Source organism: Glycine soja, chromosome 5 (genome assembly GCF_004193775.1).
Source record: "Glycine soja cultivar W05 chromosome 5, ASM419377v2, whole genome shotgun sequence".
NCBI classification, from domain to species: domain Eukaryota; kingdom Viridiplantae; phylum Streptophyta; class Magnoliopsida; order Fabales; family Fabaceae; genus Glycine; species Glycine soja.
Genome location: NC_041006.1, coordinates 2,202,311 through 2,219,663, shown reverse-complemented (window position 1 = coordinate 2,219,663; position 17,353 = coordinate 2,202,311). Strand labels below are relative to the sequence as shown.

The following is a 17,353-nucleotide window of genomic DNA, read 5'->3' as shown; positions in this document are numbered from 1 at the left end:
AAGACTCATTGGGATTTGAAAAGTTCAGCCCATGTCGCATATTGGACATTTTCCATCTCAAGAAAGATTGGGACATGATTCTTGATGTTGGAGACAACAAGAGCAGTGTGAAAGATAGAGTTTGTAATATGAGAGGCCTGTGTGTGAAAGTCAAAGGACAGTGCTAGGGTAATATGAGAGTGTGTAATATGAGAGGTCTAACTCAACCCCAAAAGTTAGCTTAAGAGGTGAGGGTTGTCCTTCACTTATATATTCTAATGTGGGATTACTTTTAGCCGATGTGAGACTTGAATTATTTCCAATACACCCCCCTCACGCCAAACACTTCTTGGACTTGAATGGTGGGTGTTTGTCACCACAAAGTAAGGGCTAGCGAAAGCGTGGTCTCAGGACGAGAACTGGTTCTGATACCATCTTAGAATGGATAAGATATTCTATCAATAATTTTAATGTATATAATTAAACAATTGTATATGAAAAATATTAACATCATGCATTTTCAAAGATTAAAATGCTAGTTTTGTTATATTTATAGACTAAAAGTATAATTTATTCTGTAAACAAAAACAAAACCAAAAGTTTTGAAAATTCTTATTAGTTTTTTTATGGAAATATAGCTCCCTTTGATTTTGACTTCGTTAAAATATAATTAGGAGTAGAAAATGGTAATTTTGTAACGGTCAAGTGGTTATGCGTCTTTGCACTAGACAAATTTGCTCAAAGGCCAACGAATTTACTCATCATTTTACAACCACCCAAGTGAATACTATCCCAAATCCCAACAGTCCTTCCATATCATCAAATGTTGTTTTGACTAACTTTAAATACGTATTGTATTTTGACTCATTTGTATGTAGTTATGTTATTATATGTTCATAAGTATTTATTATTTTAGAAATTTGTTAAAACTTATATCACCGTCAAAATATTTTAGTAATTAAAATGTTGTTTTCAATTATTGACAATAAAAAAAAGATTTTGTACTTGAAATAATGCCCGATTTTTCATGAATGATTCTTAAAAATGTATTTTGGGAGGAATCCTAGTAATGTTGAGAGTCCGATTTAGATTTACATTTCTATGGGACTAATATTAGAAGAGGTAGACTAATAGTTAAGAAATAATTCCTCTATCTACAAATACTTCTCTATATATATAGTTTGACATGAATACACACTATATACTTAAAGATCCTTTTGATTTGCTTAAATGTAAGAAATAACAAAATACAAAAATATTTGTTATATATCCGTCTGGTTATAAAATTAATATTAGAACAACACAAAAAAAAGTTGCGAGGGACAAAATAAAATTACAAAAAGTTATAACATACTAAACCAGGGGATAATTTTTTCTCTTGCACATAATAAAATAAAAAACCTAAATTGTCCTTCTCACATTCCAGGATATGGAGGTCTTGCGAGGGCATGTTGGTTACCGTTATCGAGATTACACCGAAAAGACGAGGTCCTATGACGGCAGGGAGCGTGATATATAAATTTTTCACGTTATTATATTTGTATTGTTCATTTTTTTTTATCAAAAATAATGTATAAGATAAAAAAATTATATTGTGACTTACGCGATTGTGTTGTATTATTTTCATTGTATTGTACACCTAAATGCGTATTCAACACACAAAAAGCTTGAGTTACTAGGCACGAGTATCATACCATGTCATTTGTGAGTTCAATGTATCATTGTTGTCAAAATTATTGATTTGACCAAAGACGGCGTTTTAAGACACTAATTTGATCTAGGATTTCCTATCGATTCAACAACAGTTTTTTTGTTTTGTCTACACTTGTTTATCTACGATTTATGTTTATTTTTAAGGTAAATACCCATTGTTTATCTTTTAATTCAACGCTGTCTATTACTAATTTTCAAATTCAACATTGTTTACATAAAATTCAACTTTAAAAAACGTGGCTTTGCAATTATGGTTTCTTTCTTTCTTTTTAATTTTTTTTTAAGAACTATGTCTGCCTCGGAAACTAGTTGAAGGGGCAGTTATTTACTTATTTGACTTGTTATCTTTTGTTTCCTTTTGTCCCTAATAAATCTTGAACACCATATTTGTAATTTCAATTACAATAATGTGAATATAACTGATTTTCAAAAGGAAGATGCAGAACGAGATGGTATGATCTATTATTGATTGCATTAATACAGCTGGGATGAGTTTCAGAGAAAAAGAATATTAGCTTTGCGAATCTTTATTTATATATATAAATAAAACGAGTTTTTTATTTTTTTTAAAAAGTACAGAATCTTTGTTTTTTTTTTTTTAAAGTCTCAAGTTCTTGGAGGAAAAACACACATGGATTATCAACTCTGGTTGATTCTAATCGTTCTTTCCTCTTCTGATTGAGAAAGGAAAAAGAAAAACTTGTTATAATATTATCCAAACCAAATATTGCATGAAAAGGTCTTGTCGGTCCCCTCTTCACTCAGATATCCATGTTAATAATTTTGTTTTTTACACTCGAAAAACGTTTAAATTGAAAAATTCATCATTTGACGTTTTATCAATGAAATAATTAGATGCTACACACTAATAATATGGGTGAAAAAAAATAGTAAATGAAGATGGTTAGAGTTTTCACTTTGACTAGTGGAGCCCAGGGCAGTGAGATTAACTGTCTGGTGAATATGCAGTGCATGCGCGAATATAGATAAACTGAGACAGTAAAGTTTAGAAGTAGCTGGGTTGTAACTACCTTAGCATGATGAGAATTTAAGGAAGGGGTGATTGATGATGAGCGAGAAGAATTTAGGGTAGTGAGAGATTAAATTGTTATGTGAGAAAAAAAAGGTTGTAAGAAGTGGGCTTAGGCTATAAACAACCAAAGGAGGTTACCTTACATTCCACGTTTCTTCCTCCTCCCCCAAACAGCAGTATTTATGGCCTTGTTTTCCTATCTCTCTTTTCTCCTCATCATATTCACATCTCCATCTTCTCTCTCTCTCTCTCTCTCTCTCTAACTCTCTTCTAAAACTTACCAACACAACAAAATCGAGTTTCCAATAAAGAGTTTTGTTGAAATGGAAAACGTTCCGGTGGTGTGTAAGGAAGATGATCAGATGGATTTGCCTCCCGGATTTCGATTCCACCCGACGGATGAAGAGCTCATAAGCCATTACCTCTACAAGAAGGTCATTGACACCAAGTTCTGCGCCAGGGCAATTGGAGAAGTGGACCTCAACAAGTCCGAGCCTTGGGATTTGCCATGTAAGTGAAACCAAACCAATTCGATCAATCTACCTTTCATGTATTATATTGATTTTCCTTGAAAAGTTAAAATTGCAAGTTTGTGTTTAGGGAAAGCCAAAATGGGAGAAAAAGAGTGGTACTTTTTCTGTGTGAGAGACAGAAAATACCCCACTGGCTTGAGAACCAACAGGGCCACAGAAGCTGGGTACTGGAAGGCCACAGGGAAAGACAAAGAGATTTTCAGAGGAAAATCTTTGGTTGGAATGAAGAAAACTCTGGTTTTCTACAGAGGTCGAGCACCCAAAGGAGAGAAAAGCAATTGGGTCATGCACGAGTACCGACTCGAGGGAAAATTCTCTGCTCACAACCTCCCAAAAACTGCAAAGGTATATTATTATTCTCTTCCTTATCTTGCTTTTCAACTTGGATTTGTTTTGATGATTATGATTGTTGTTTTTGTGGCAGAACGAGTGGGTGATTTGCAGGGTGTTTCAGAAGAGTTCAGCTGGGAAGAAAACTCATATCTCGGGGATAATGAGGTTGGACTCTTTTGCTAATGAATTGGGTTCTTCTGCTCTGCCACCCCTTTCAGATTCTTCGCCTTCTATTGGCAACACTAAACCTCTGAATGATTCGGCTTACGTGCCCTGCTTCTCCAATCCAATTGATGTTCAAAGAAACCAAGAAGGTGTCTTCGATTCCTTCACCAACTCTATGTATGCGGTTTCTTCAAATCCTATGGACATTCTTCCCAGAATGCCACCTTCTGGCTCCTTCTACTCCACTCAAGGTGTTCAAGCTGCGCCTAATTTTGCATTTCCTGGTTCTGTTTACACTCTTCAGGACCACACCATCCTGAGAGCTTTGTGTGAAAACAATGGTTACAAGCCAGAGAGGGACATGATCAGTGTTTCGCAGGAAACGGGTCTAACTACTGACATCAACGCTGAAACCTCTTCAAATTTTGATGTGGGTTGGAGGCCCTTTGAGAATCACAATCATGCATCTGTTTCTGTTGCCCCATTGGATCTTGATGGTTTGTGGAATTACTAAAAGTTTAAATAAAAGGAACAATTACAGTGAAAAGTGAAATTAACCCCACTTTTGAGCTGAAAGGAAGAGGAACAACAAGAGCCTCGGGTGGGGTTGATACTGTTGTTGTTTCTCTGAATAGATTTTATCTAAGACATGTAATTACTGAAGCATATGTTGTTAAGTGTAAGAATTAAGAAATGTTGTGGAATTAGGCTGGTCTGATCTTTTGACACTTTGGGCTTGTGGTTGGCATGAACACGAGCATAATTATTTTGTTTCAGCTTGGATTAAAAATCATAGTAGATTGAGACTGGTGGATTAAAATTAAAATTTAAAAAGTCATGATGATGATTATGTACCGTAGCTTGTTGATCTTGCTTTTCTGGATTGGATTATCAGTATAGTATAATCCAGCTAATACTGAGACCATGACCAAGAGCTTGATTCGGTTAATGTTTGAATAGCATATTTTTAGTTTTAAAATGTGGGGGCTGTACGGTTACCAATGAAAATCCCTCAATTCTCTTTCTCTCTCGATTTGGACACACGTGCACGCGCATACTTTGACATAGACAAATGTTATCAAACTTATCTGCATTTACCTACTCCAAAGCTAACTGTACAAATCATGACTCTCAACTCTCAACTTCTCTTTCTGTTTACGTGCGTGTGTGTTAATGATAAGACAGCAGTATGATTCATTGTCAAATGCAAAAATTCAAAGGTTTTTACCTAAAACATCTGAACACATCGCTCTAGCCTCCAGTGGTGGTGTTCACATTTCATACCCTTCTCTGATTTAGCCCTTTCAAAGTCTTTTGCATTATTAATAACAAGGATGAGAACAACTGATATATATTTATCCTAATGCAATTTCTCAAAACTAATTTTATTTACCAAGAAGAAGGCGTTTTAGAATAGTAATAAATAACTAAATATGATATGTTTAGTTTGTAGTCAAGATACAAGTCAAGTGAGAACAAAGAATTTGTGCATGTGCAACCTCCAACATCATATTGGTATTGAATATGACACGTAATATAAAAATACATGCATAGGATCAGTGGCAAGGAGACTGCAAATGAAAATCAAAGTATAAGGTTAAAAAGAAAAAGGAATATGGTCTAATATATTTTATTTATTTAATATGCTTGTGATTTTCAGTGAAATTCCATCCCATTGAGCTATATTCAAATAGCATGTTACTGATTTTTTTGTAAGCTTAAGCTGTATATAAGAAATAAATAATAAAAATACTCCTTTTATGAGGTGTGATTGCTTTTACTGAATCAGGAACGCTTGTCTGTATTTGTGATAATTTATTTTATTCATTCATTTGAATTTGTCAAATCATCTATTCCTCATTTCATGATATGAATTCCGTTTTGAAGCTGTAATGGCATGACATGAGCGCATTGATCTTCTTTTTCTTATTTTGTCCAAAAATACAATATACGTATCTCTTTGGTACCATGCACATGTGGTGTTTACATTTATGGCACATGATAAATCCTCTAAAAAAATCCACCAATTTGAGCCCTGCACGTCTTGATCCATAACTATATGAAAATACTGGCAATAATTTGTCTTTTAATAATTTTTTGCACAACTCACTTAGTTTGATGGCAAATAAATACGTTAAAGATAAACCTCTCACAGTTACTATTTCGTTTTCTTCATGATATAATGACGCCAATCCAACGCCCCTTCTTCTACATTGGCCTACGAAGTGTTTATTTTTATTTAGTATATTTTACTGTATGAATGAGGTTGAAATAGAAAATTAACTTTCGAGGACGTATTATAAGTTTTGTGGCTCTATCCTTTGATTGCTGCAATTGTGGTATAAGTTTAGAAACGCCAACTACCTTATCATCATCGCATTAGTGAGCTATATGGGTATTCCGGGTTTCAAAGTTATGATTTGGAGAAAGAAAATTAGTTTTCTCCCATTTCATGTTACTTTGGAGAAAGAATAATGTTTCTAGTGAAAATTGTAAAAACAAATTCTTCTTATATTAAATAAAAAATAAAAATTTGACATTTTTATTTTCTTTGTCCTATTTCTATTCAAACAAATGGGATATTTTTCTTCAAAAAATAATCTTATTTGAATTTTGAAGTGTGATTAATTCTAAATGTAAATATATTTAGTTAATTAGTTTATCATGGGAAATTATTCCCTTTCACTTTCAGTGTACTCAAATCCAGTTTTGGTTTACAAACATGGTATTAGTGTGGTTAAAAGTCTTATCTTTATCTTCATTATAATTAGTACATGGTGACACAAGTGATAAAATTTGAAGGGCGTAAAGGTCACTTCACGTTCTCGACATTAAATTTAGTGGCATTCCAGATTCCGTTGGCAAAGGTAACTGACATGACCTTAACAAGAACTGGCACAGGCAGTGTGTCCCACACTGCCTCATGTCATTCTAAGGAGAAAGTTAAGCCTTTTTAACGGTTGATACCACCCACTCCCTCTTCTCCATCATATTTTTCTTCTTTTATATATCCAATAAATATTCAATTCATATATCAACACATTGTTTCTTCGAATATTTATGAAAATATAAACAATTTAATAATAAATTAGTATTTGAATAGTAAAATGAGATAAGATTTATATTTTTATATTTTATTTTAATTTAAGATTTTTATTTCATTTCATTTCACTTTCTTTTCATTTGTTTACATAATATCAAATTGGTTATAAAAAATATAATTTATTATTAAACTTATCTTTAAACATTATAACTTAATAGTAAAAAAAATCTCACAATTTTTTTTATATTTAAGGATTAAATTTTAGTTTTTTATTTTTCAGGTACTAATTTATCACCATCTCAAACTTTAATGGATAAAATGAATATTTACCTTTTATATATGTTTTTTTATCATCTATGATCTATCATATTTTATTTAACAGCTAGAGTAAGAAATTGATAAAACTAATTTAAATGGAAAATAAGTTTATATAAACAATCTATTGATCTTAGTCGTCAGAAATATTGAAAGTACAAGCTAATGAGAAGTAAGAATTGCAACAGTCGTTAGAAACTATGGTTAAAATAAGTTGGAGTAACTCTTATTCTTGAACTATCCCTACCAGGTAATAACAAAAAAAAATGATTGTATAATAAGCACATGCTGTTGAACAGTTGAATTAAATTTTGAAGAATTGGTGATATTTTTAATTTTGATAGTACCTAAAATGCTATTCTCAAATAAGTTTATATCTGGGTATTTTCTCATGTGGAATGCTAAACGAATATGAATGTGACAGTTTCAGGTGTCCCATTTCTTGCCAAATGTCCCTAGCTATGTCGACGTCATCGTCTGAAAACAGTGTGTTGATTTTTTTCCTTCAAATGCACTGGAAGTAATAATTTTTTATGTTTTGAGATTTTAAATTTAATTCAGTTGAATATATAATTGTGCCAATTACGTATTACTATATTTTAACAGATTCAATATTATAATAATATTTTATAGAGTGCACAAAACTTTCTTCCCAAAGTCCAAAAGGCAAAGATGCATTTCCATTATTGTGATTCTGGTTTTCGTGGCCCACTCTGCCCCCAATCATTGTTCTCACCATAAGAACTCTTCTATTTTTCTCAACCCCATCTCGGGAACAAATATTCATAAGCCACTTTTGATAATAACTCAACAATTTTCAGTTGAAAAAAGAATAAACATGAACAAATTGGCTCACCTAATAGACAATTTCTTAATATAATAATTTTGCACATGACCTTTTTCCTTTAATAATTCTCTTTTATTAATTTACAAGATTAATAAAGAGAAAATTAAAGAGGTCCAAGAATAAATAAATGGCCATAGGAAACGACGTCTATGATATCATTTTTGCCACGTGCCACTGTCATGTTTGGCTAACCACAATGTTGATTGTTACTATGATTAGGTAATGTCAATTATTTCACACCCTTAAGGCACTTAATGGGGTCTGTTATTCACATACTTCCAATATGGTATCCAAATAAAGTAAGTGGAAATATTATAAAAAAAGAAAGATACAAACAATGAACAGAAAGTAAGATATCCACGGAGATTTTTTTGCACAAAGTATAATCAAGCTTAATCCAAATCAAAAGTGGGAAAGGTCAATCTTATCCTCGTTTCCTTGGCCCAGTAACCACACAAAATGATTGCAGTGTGGTGTAAGAGCGAGACATTACGAAACAAATTGCCATTTTCTTACAATAAGAAATTATATAGTTAGTTAGTACATTCCTTTTATGCATAAATGAAACTAAGAGCAAAAGGGATCTCATTCAACAAATTGAGACGCATTCATCCTAGCCCATGCACTCATCATCATGCCAATGGCAATATGGAGGCATATGATTGGCTTTGAGGAAAAGTGGGTAAAGATAAATGTTTTGAAGAATGGTGTTTTGATCTGGAAAAGATGATATAAGTTATAACCACACCTTGGGGAAATCCAATTGGGACTTGAATTGAACCGCATGTTGGACTTTTGTTTGGGAAGGAAATGGGGACTCTTTTGGTGTGATTATGCATTACAAAATTTCTAAACGCAGATGCGACAAATTTGTTTTGGTAACAATTTCATATGTTACATTTGTTCATAGTCGGGTAAATTAAGGCCGTGTATTTCAACTTTACTACACCTGGCCACTAAAGTGAGAAGGTCAACTTTTAGAGAATTGATTCCATCCACATCATATGGATATGATTAACAAAATATCAAAGTTTCGATGGGCTATGGCTGATTTAGGTGGTGATGTGAGGGTGGTACTTTCAGCCTTTCTAAATAAAAAATAAATAGAAGTGTATATAATTTTTTAAATAGACATTCTCTTAAACTTAAAATCACCCTCCTAAAATTATAAATTATAAATTATAGTACCTCACAATTTTTTATTAGAATAAATCACAATTTGTCTCCTTAGTTTGATCAGAATAAAATCACCCTCCTAATAAGATATTTTTTTCTATAGCTTATTTATATATTATAATTACATTTGATAAGATATTTCAATTAATTTATATTCTTTTATTAGTTTAAAAGTTTGTTGGATTATTCGATAAACAAGTTTTTTTTATTAACTTTTAATATTTTTTAAATCCTACCTCAATATATTTATCTAATTTTTTTATTACTCTTTTTAAATAAATCATGATTTTTTTATAATTATACATTTTTTAACTACTTCAACAATTAATTTTATCGAATATTTATAATTTACTAAGCTAGCTTTCCCGCTTCTATCTAATCAACTAACTTTTCAGTTTTTAACTTTTTTTTTACTTGTAACTAGTTTTTACCAAACATAGTCTCTATAAATAATCACATCATAATTTTTCTTCATTTTTTATATAAATCACAATAGGAGGCAGTCATGCCTGAGCTATGTACTATAAGTATAGATTATAAAATTTTTCCTCTAAATATTTAATGTAATTACTTACGACTTAAATTCAAGACTACTTATTAAGTTGAAAGTTAAAACAATCATGTTAGTCTCCATTCAATTTTCATCCAAAGAAAAATGTGCTAGAGTTATAAAAATTTAATAAATAAATTATGAACTTCTATGTGAAATGCTAAATACTGTTAAACGACATTTTTGTTCTTTTTTGACCATTTACCAAAAAGTATATTAAATGAAAAAAAAATAAGAGGGAGAAAAACCCACATTAAAAATTTACTGCATAAATAAATCCCCGAGGTTGTAAATATTTAATGTTTTTTTATATCAATCCTAGCTATTTTTTCATCAATAAATAAATATAATGGTTTACTCAAGATATAAAACATCTTGCTTCACCATTGTCACAAAAACACACAATCGCAATTGAAATTTATTTGGCAGCAAATTTCTATTTAAACTTGTGTTTTTTATAAACTTTAATAGAAAAAGTGACAAAGTGAAGCAAATAGTAATTTACTTTTAATTTACCAAATATCCAAAGAGTATACAACCATACATGTTGTTTTTATTATTGACACACGTGTAAACAAATTGGAAATTGGTTTAGTGAGCGATTAGATTTTGTGAGGAAGTACAGAGGCATTCTCCAATATGTGGATGATCCGATGATATGATATTTAATTTTCGTGTTTAAATACATTGATAATCCCCTCTTTTTTACCAAAAAGGAAAAAAAAATACTTCAATTAATTGGAATGCAATAGGAAAACACGCGTGAAATGTATACAATTGCTTACTTTCTTTGCAATTTCCAAAAGCTTCACTTTTAATCTCTTTGACTTGGATTAGAAATGATTCGAATTTGATAGGATGGAGATGTGCCTCCTAACTTTGTGTTTTCTCAACCTTTTTGTAAACACTTAAGATTAAGATATATTCCGTGATAGCGACCTTCTATGTTGAATTTGATTCTCCATTACTCTCCCATTATGATTTATGGTATGTATATTTCCACTAACATGTGGCATGAATATGGTGATTCATTGTCAACTGATAAGAAAAGCATATTGTATATTTGTATTAACTTGTTAACAACATGAACATCCTAATGAGCACATGATTTGATTGATCTATTTTTAAATGACCCATTTGGAAGGATATCCTTGTGAGGTCAAACGTTGGGCTTAAATTTAAGCCCACAAAATAAACATTATCCTCCAACATGGGACAAGACAAATCTTTAAGCAATTAAGTAATATTTTACTTATGGATGGAAAAGAAATGTAACTTTTTTCTTGAAAGAAGCTGCTGGGATTGGCTTAGTAATGAAGATCGCACCCGTAAGGTGATTTTTATTTCTTAGGATAGCTATGGGTGTTTGTTCTTGATTCATTTTTAAATTGTTATTTGGTTTTATGTTCACCTTAATCATAGCAGAGCTGAGAATCTTAATTTGAGATCCACATTTTTCATAAATTTTTACAATGCAAAATGCCGCTGTAGAATGTGAAGGTAATCACTTCATTAGCAGTTTATAGGAGAGGAGGAGAAATAAGAAATTGTTAATTCAAATTGATTGTTTGAATAGGTATAATTTTCCTTCCCCTTGGAAAGAAAAGAAAACTAATACAGAGATTTATATATTTTGTCTTTTCAAACATATATGATCAAATAATATTTCATTGTTATCCCAGTTGTGGCCAAAGAAATAACTGATCCCTGCATAAGAATGAAGCTGATTTTCGAAGTATTTATTATAACACTCAGCTATTTATGTGGTTAAATGCTTGGATGTTGCTTTGCTTCCTTCCCTGTCGAGAATGTGGTTTATAATCTATACAATGTTTACTGAGAGAGCTTTTACAAAATAGTTTAGATTATTGTTGTTACTTTTTAATACTTCCGAGATTTTAGGGCTTATATGTGAATGTGGCCTAGTCATGAATGGTTTTACTTCATTTGGAATATGAAAATACCCAAACAATAATCGAACACGTTACAGATCAGTACCACTTTGGATTTGGTTTGCCATATATATCAAGTTCCCTAGTGATAATCTAATACAAGTTGAGACCAACTTTCTGAAAGAAAAAAATAGACATGTTTAGCGGTTGTTATTAGAAGACAATGGAAAATAGCTAGTTCCGACAAGAAGGATCAATGAACTGAGCTCCATTGTGACTTTATAAACCGTAGTTGCAAGGGAACATTCCTTTACTTTTTCCCCTACAACTGAAATCACAAATACCGGAATATCAGTGACTGGAAATTTGAAGCTTTTATGCTTTGTGCTTTTTAAAAGAAACATAAAATTTTAAGCAAGTTCATATAATAAACCCTCAAATAAGTCCTTAACTATGAGTCAGATATTTTAATCCTTGAGATTTAAAAAACTCTTCATGACTTACCAAAGCATCATTCATTTTACTTTATTTTTCACCATTGTTTTGCACCAAAAAGGTCTTAAAATTAAAAATACCCAACTCATATAATCTCGAGGTCTAATATAGAGGTCCACTCCAACAGCAATGCTAAATTCTTAAACCTGGTTATCGAAGTCATAACTAGAAAAGCCCTAAAGTAGAAAAAGCTAATACCATGGTTCTCTGGGAGAAAACTAATTACACATCTAAAAGAAATAACTCATTCTATTTTACAACAAAATGTGTAATACTTCATAGCTGAGTTTTCATAATACTAGCATACATAGCATTGGTCATAACTAGCTAGCGATAACTATCACTGTCCACAAGCTTAAGGCCCCAGCTCATATCTTCACAGTGCCTTACATATGGAACAAGTTCACCTGTGTCAGTTCCTCTCTTGGCCTTGCAGTCATAGAAGGGAGGAGCATGGAAACACGGCTCCATTGACATGGCACGTCGACAGGGAGGATCTGGGGCTGTTCGATTCTCAGGTTTGTACAGAATCCACGGTTTTAAACCTCCAAGCCCCTGAGCCACATACCCAAAAGTAGACCATGAGCTAGTAACCAACACATCAGTTAAGCTTAAGAGATACATTTCTGCCCAAGCTTTTTGGTTGTGCATCTGCTTCTGTGTTTGTTGATATCCTTCGTGGCTCGGCTGGTAAACGCCAACCACTTCTCCCGTCACCGTAGGATATTCCCAATACATGTCTCTCACCTTTTCAAAATAACCAGAGTTTAAGGATGTCATCAGTACCGCTTTTGACTTGGGAATTCCTGATGAATTGGTAGCATCCTGCTGGTGGTTAACATCAGGCAAAATATTCTTCTTCAAAGTACAAGCTAAGATCTGATCCAATACATGTTGAAACGGACCAGGTTCAGTGTCAAACACTCTAATTTGTATGCCCACTCTTTCATCAGCTTTAGATAAATAAGCTTGATAGTATCTGACCACAAGTCCCCACACACTGTTTGTAGGGTGGAACAGATACCTACTCAAGAAATGGAACACTGTTTCCTTATTTGGGAAGAGATCATTCAGTTCCTGCTCAAAAGATGGCATTAAGAATACAGAAGGGACAAAGTAGTTATCTGTTTTCATTATTAACCATGGCACGATCTGGAGAAAACGTTGTTCTTCATCGCAGAAGAAAAGCTTATCATGATCATCATAATCATGGGCTATATGAAGGTAGACAAAAGATGCAACAGTGGAATCTGTAACTGCTTTACTTTTCAGCATTTTCCCATAACAATGATCAGAATTCTGACTGAAATTATTAAACTGAGCATTAAGAGGAAAGTCACTAGGAAGAAGCCAGGAAGAATCTGGAAATGGCTCACAAAAGAGATCAACCATATCCGCTCCAGGGTCAACCAGTAGAACACGGTTAGTGAGGAGAGCATAGAGAAAAGCAGAAGCTAGGGTCAAAATCCTATTCCCTAAGCCACTAAACGAAATCCATACAACATATTTACACTCTGAGGACTCAGTAAATTGACCACCAGACCTAAGTTGTTCAACTGTTTTGTTATAGGAATCAGTGTAAGGTCCACATTGTTTGTGCTGAGCTTCATATTTTCTTAACCTAGAAATGAGGTAAGAAGAAGGCTTTTCTGATAGCCCTTTGTGAAAGTGATACCTGCTGAGACAAGATTTTTCATCAAATCCATCAGCTAGAAGGCCACCAAGCAGTTTATCTTGTTGCAGCTCAACAGAATCAGAGGTTTCATTGACCAAATCTACAAAGTCAGAGAAAGTGAAATTTTGTAACTTAAACAAATGGGGTGGGATAAAAAGGTGAAAAAAGTTGACCCTTTATACCGAGCAAAGCAACAATGAAGAAATAGGTAGCTACCTCGTAGAGTTTGTGTGATTTGCAAGAGGGGTGCGAGTGACGAGGGTTCGTGCAGGGCGGCATCTGAGGGAGGGTCTCGAAGAACAATGGAGACTGAGAAAACCACAGAGCAGAGGACGAAGGAAGCGACAAAAAAGCCCATCATGCTCATCAACGAGGGAGTGGAACATTTAGTGTCCAAATCCGAGGGTAAGAGTGAGAGTTTCTTCATCACAACAAGTGCAGTGACTGAGTGACTGAGTGTTCGAGTAGGCGTTGTTTGGTTTGGTTTAGCCACACACCCACACCAAGAAAACATGCGATTCACAATCATTTGTTTCGTTATAATTTAATAACGTTGTACTCATATTAAAAATACAAGATGTTGTCAATAAGTATTTTTTAGGAACATAAATTTTATATATTTTAATACAAAATTTCTTTTTTTTTTTAGATTTTAATAAAAATACAATCACAATAATAATAAGGACGTTGTACTCATATTAAAAATACAATCACAATTAAGAAAATGATGTTAAGAGTGTCACTTTTAAAGAAATTAAAACACTGAATTTTAAAGGGATTAAAATTTTAATGGGAAAGTACATGATTAAAACTAAGAACTTTAAATAAAATATAAAAATTAAAAACATATTTTTCTAATAATGTTAGTCTTAAGTGGACTGTCGGTGGTACCCTTTTACGCTCCATTGCGTTACCTTCAACTTGCAAACCGCACTCATGGCAACCTCAACCGATTTTTTTTTTTTTCATTTTAAAATTGAAAAATATAAATATGATCTCACATATATTAATTTTCGGATGTCTTAAAAGGAAAATATTGTTCAGTACGAATGACATTTCCTACTAAACACACAAATTAGTATTAGTGGCTTTTTTTTGGGGCCATTAACAATTTATATGGATTCTCTTTCGTGCTTTGATTCTTTTCTAGTTTTGTGTTTTTTCATTCAGTAGTTAGAATTCTGACTTTTATTTTATCACCAAAAATAGGTAAAAAATATTTACATAAAAAGAATAGTATGGAAACTATTAACATGACATGAGTGATTTTACTTTTTTACATTTAATTATAGTATAATTAATGTAAAAAATAATTTTTTTATTGATTATAGATATAGATGTAAAATATAATTTTTACATAGATTATATTTGCAACTAATGTAAAAAATTACTTCTTTACATTGTTGAAGAGATAACAAATGTAAAAAAAAAATTATTTTATTTTATCTATTTTCATCAAAAGGTCTAGAATTTCTAATTGATATGCGGGATAGGTTCCACAATTAGTGGGATATAATCAAGGGTATTTTAATTTATTATGTTTTATAGTAATTGTAAGTTAGAAATACTAACATGTTATTTATTCGTGCTTTTTTATACTTCAAGCTTTTCGTACGATGTAGCACTACTGATCTTAAAAATACGTAAACGGAATTACCGATAACAGACTTCACAAATTTGTGTCAGTGGTGACTATCGAGCTCCTCCTCCTGCAATTGCCATATTGTTGCTTATTTTGTCTAACTTCACCTATCGAGAATTGTTGTGTCAAGTATCCATTTAGGTTCAACCTCTCAAACATTAATAAATAGAAATCTCATTCTTAAATGAATACATGCATAAGTAACCATGGGCTTGATTGAATATGAAGGATGTCTCAAACTTCACATAGGTTTGTAAATTGTTTTGTGCTTTTGCAATACGCAGTCACTAAACTCCTATAGTTAACTAGCGGTATCAAAACATGTCAATCCAACCTAATTCATCCTCAATCTATTAAAAAATAAGTTAAATTGAATTGAATCCATAATTGTTGGGTTGGAAATCTTAACCTAATTTAACTATGATAAGTCATAGGTTGGATTAGGTTGACATACCAAAATTTATAAAAAAAAATACATTCAAAATATAGTTCGTGATTAACCCATCAAATAAAAAAAAATATAAAAATATAATTGCTAACATTTTACATTTCCTAAAATAGGGTTTTCTTTTCTTATCTTGAGGAGGATGTGTTAGAGTATTCATTTAGTCAAATTTAGGCTATGATTGTTTTTTTTTTGGTTTACTTTAAAATAACACCTTTAAAAATGAAGTTAAAATTGTTTGATGATTTAATTTATTTTAATTTAAAAGAAATTATTTGAGAGAAGAAGTCTGAAGTGAGCAAGGGAAGAGAGTGAGTGAGTGAGAAAAGTATAGAGAAAGAAGAAAGAAGTCATTTTTTTTATAAAAAAAAAAAACTTATCGTCTTAATTGATCAAAAAGCTACTACCATTTCCCCCTCCTTTTCTTTTATAAAAATATTTTGCTTAATTTAAAAAAAAATCAAAAAATGCGTTTAACTCAATTTCTTCTCCCAAATAGAAGAAACAAAAAACAAACACCACTTTAATTATTCTTTTGTAGTAGTGTTATTGATGACCTATTTGTTTTCCCCCTAGAAATTTCACATTTTTCCCTCCCTTATATCCGAGTTACAAATTAAAGCATTGAAATTTTTGGCAAACTTACATTTATTTAAAGATGGTGCCAAGGGAATAACTACTGGGAAAATAAAGCTACACCTAGCTAGCAATGAAAATTGGGTATCAATGAATTCTGATGGTTTTTGGGGGCCTACTCGCTGAGATAGTATATAGTGGTGGAAACACAATGACTCGGGTTAGTTTGTAATGGTTGACTTGTGGTTGATAGAAACATGTCATATTGTTGGTGGCCCGGGTTTGCAAACCAAAGCACTAGAATTTTGGTGGCTTGTGTTTTGGCAGGTGGAGCTGGTCAAGGTACTGAGCTAGTAGGGTAGGCATTTGTATGATCTGATAGTGGCAATAAACATGTGGTCAGTTGTAATCGGAATCAGTACAATGTGATGGATGCTGGGATGGTAGAAATAACTGTGAGTTCTTTTTATCATGTTAGTGATTAATTTTATTAGAATATTAGTGAAAAAGATTCAAACATAATCCCTTTTTTTCTTTTTCTTTCTTTAATTATCAAATTAATCTTATAACTATCAGACATCAACACAGGAAATCTCAACTGATACTACACTCTGTTAACGGTTTGGTTGTTATGTTTTAATGCTGGCAGTTTCTCTGATGTAATTATAGGGCTGAATTGTGATCTGGCAGCCATTATGATTGGCAGCTGGCTATTTTGTGTGGGGCAAAATTTTATCATTCGGATAGGGTTCTTTAGGATGGCTGTAATTTTGGTGAAGCTTTGGTTATATTTTATTTATACTCTTGTAGAAGGTATAAATAAAAAGTAACCAATGGCTGCTGGTTGGTTGCAGGTATTTGTTTGTATATCTCTTTATAAATGGATTTGAGGTAACTCTTGTATTTTTTTTTATTAGAAATTAATTCTACTTGTCATACAT

The 17,353-nt window shown here is 32.2% G+C and overlaps 2 protein-coding genes across 2 annotated transcripts; one reads left to right on the top strand and one right to left on the bottom strand.

Annotated features, from left to right (window-relative positions):
* The first annotated feature begins 2,776 nt into the window (after positions 1–2,776).
* On the top strand, positions 2,777–4,606 carry LOC114411847 (NAC domain-containing protein 100-like). The gene is made up of 3 exons (XM_028375574.1): positions 2,777–3,235; positions 3,326–3,603; positions 3,683–4,606. Exons 1-3 carry the CDS (start codon positions 3,049–3,051, stop codon positions 4,268–4,270), a joined length of 1,053 nt encoding a protein of 350 aa, XP_028231375.1. The 5' UTR covers positions 2,777–3,048; the 3' UTR covers positions 4,271–4,606.
* Positions 4,607–12,134: 7,528 nt separating this feature from the next.
* On the bottom strand, positions 12,135–14,296 carry LOC114411846 (galactoside 2-alpha-L-fucosyltransferase-like). Its single transcript, XM_028375573.1, has 2 exons — positions 13,966–14,296; positions 12,135–13,849 (listed from the first exon to the last, which is right to left on the bottom strand). Exons 1-2 carry the CDS (start codon positions 14,276–14,278, stop codon positions 12,402–12,404), a joined length of 1,761 nt encoding a protein of 586 aa, XP_028231374.1. The 5' UTR covers positions 14,279–14,296; the 3' UTR covers positions 12,135–12,401.
* Between the last annotated feature and the right edge of the window lie 3,057 nt (positions 14,297–17,353).

What these genes read in the sequence shown, in the direction of transcription:
- LOC114411846 (XM_028375573.1), bottom strand. Translation starts at nt 14,278, where the DNA reads ATGATTGTGAATCGCATGTTTTCTTGGTGTGGGTGTGTGGCTAAACCA. An exon ending in AATCACACAAACTCTACGAG is followed by an intron (nt 13,850 to 13,965) that starts GTAGCTACCTAT and finishes CTGACTTTGTAG; the next exon opens with ATTTGGTCAATGAAACCTCT.
- LOC114411847 (XM_028375574.1), top strand. Translation starts at nt 3,049, where the DNA reads ATGGAAAACGTTCCGGTGGTGTGTAAGGAAGATGATCAGATGGATTTG. An exon ending in CGAGCCTTGGGATTTGCCAT is followed by an intron (nt 3,236 to 3,325) that starts GTAAGTGAAACC and finishes GTTTGTGTTTAG; the next exon opens with GGAAAGCCAAAATGGGAGAA. An exon ending in ACCTCCCAAAAACTGCAAAG is followed by an intron (nt 3,604 to 3,682) that starts GTATATTATTAT and finishes TTTTTGTGGCAG; the next exon opens with AACGAGTGGGTGATTTGCAG.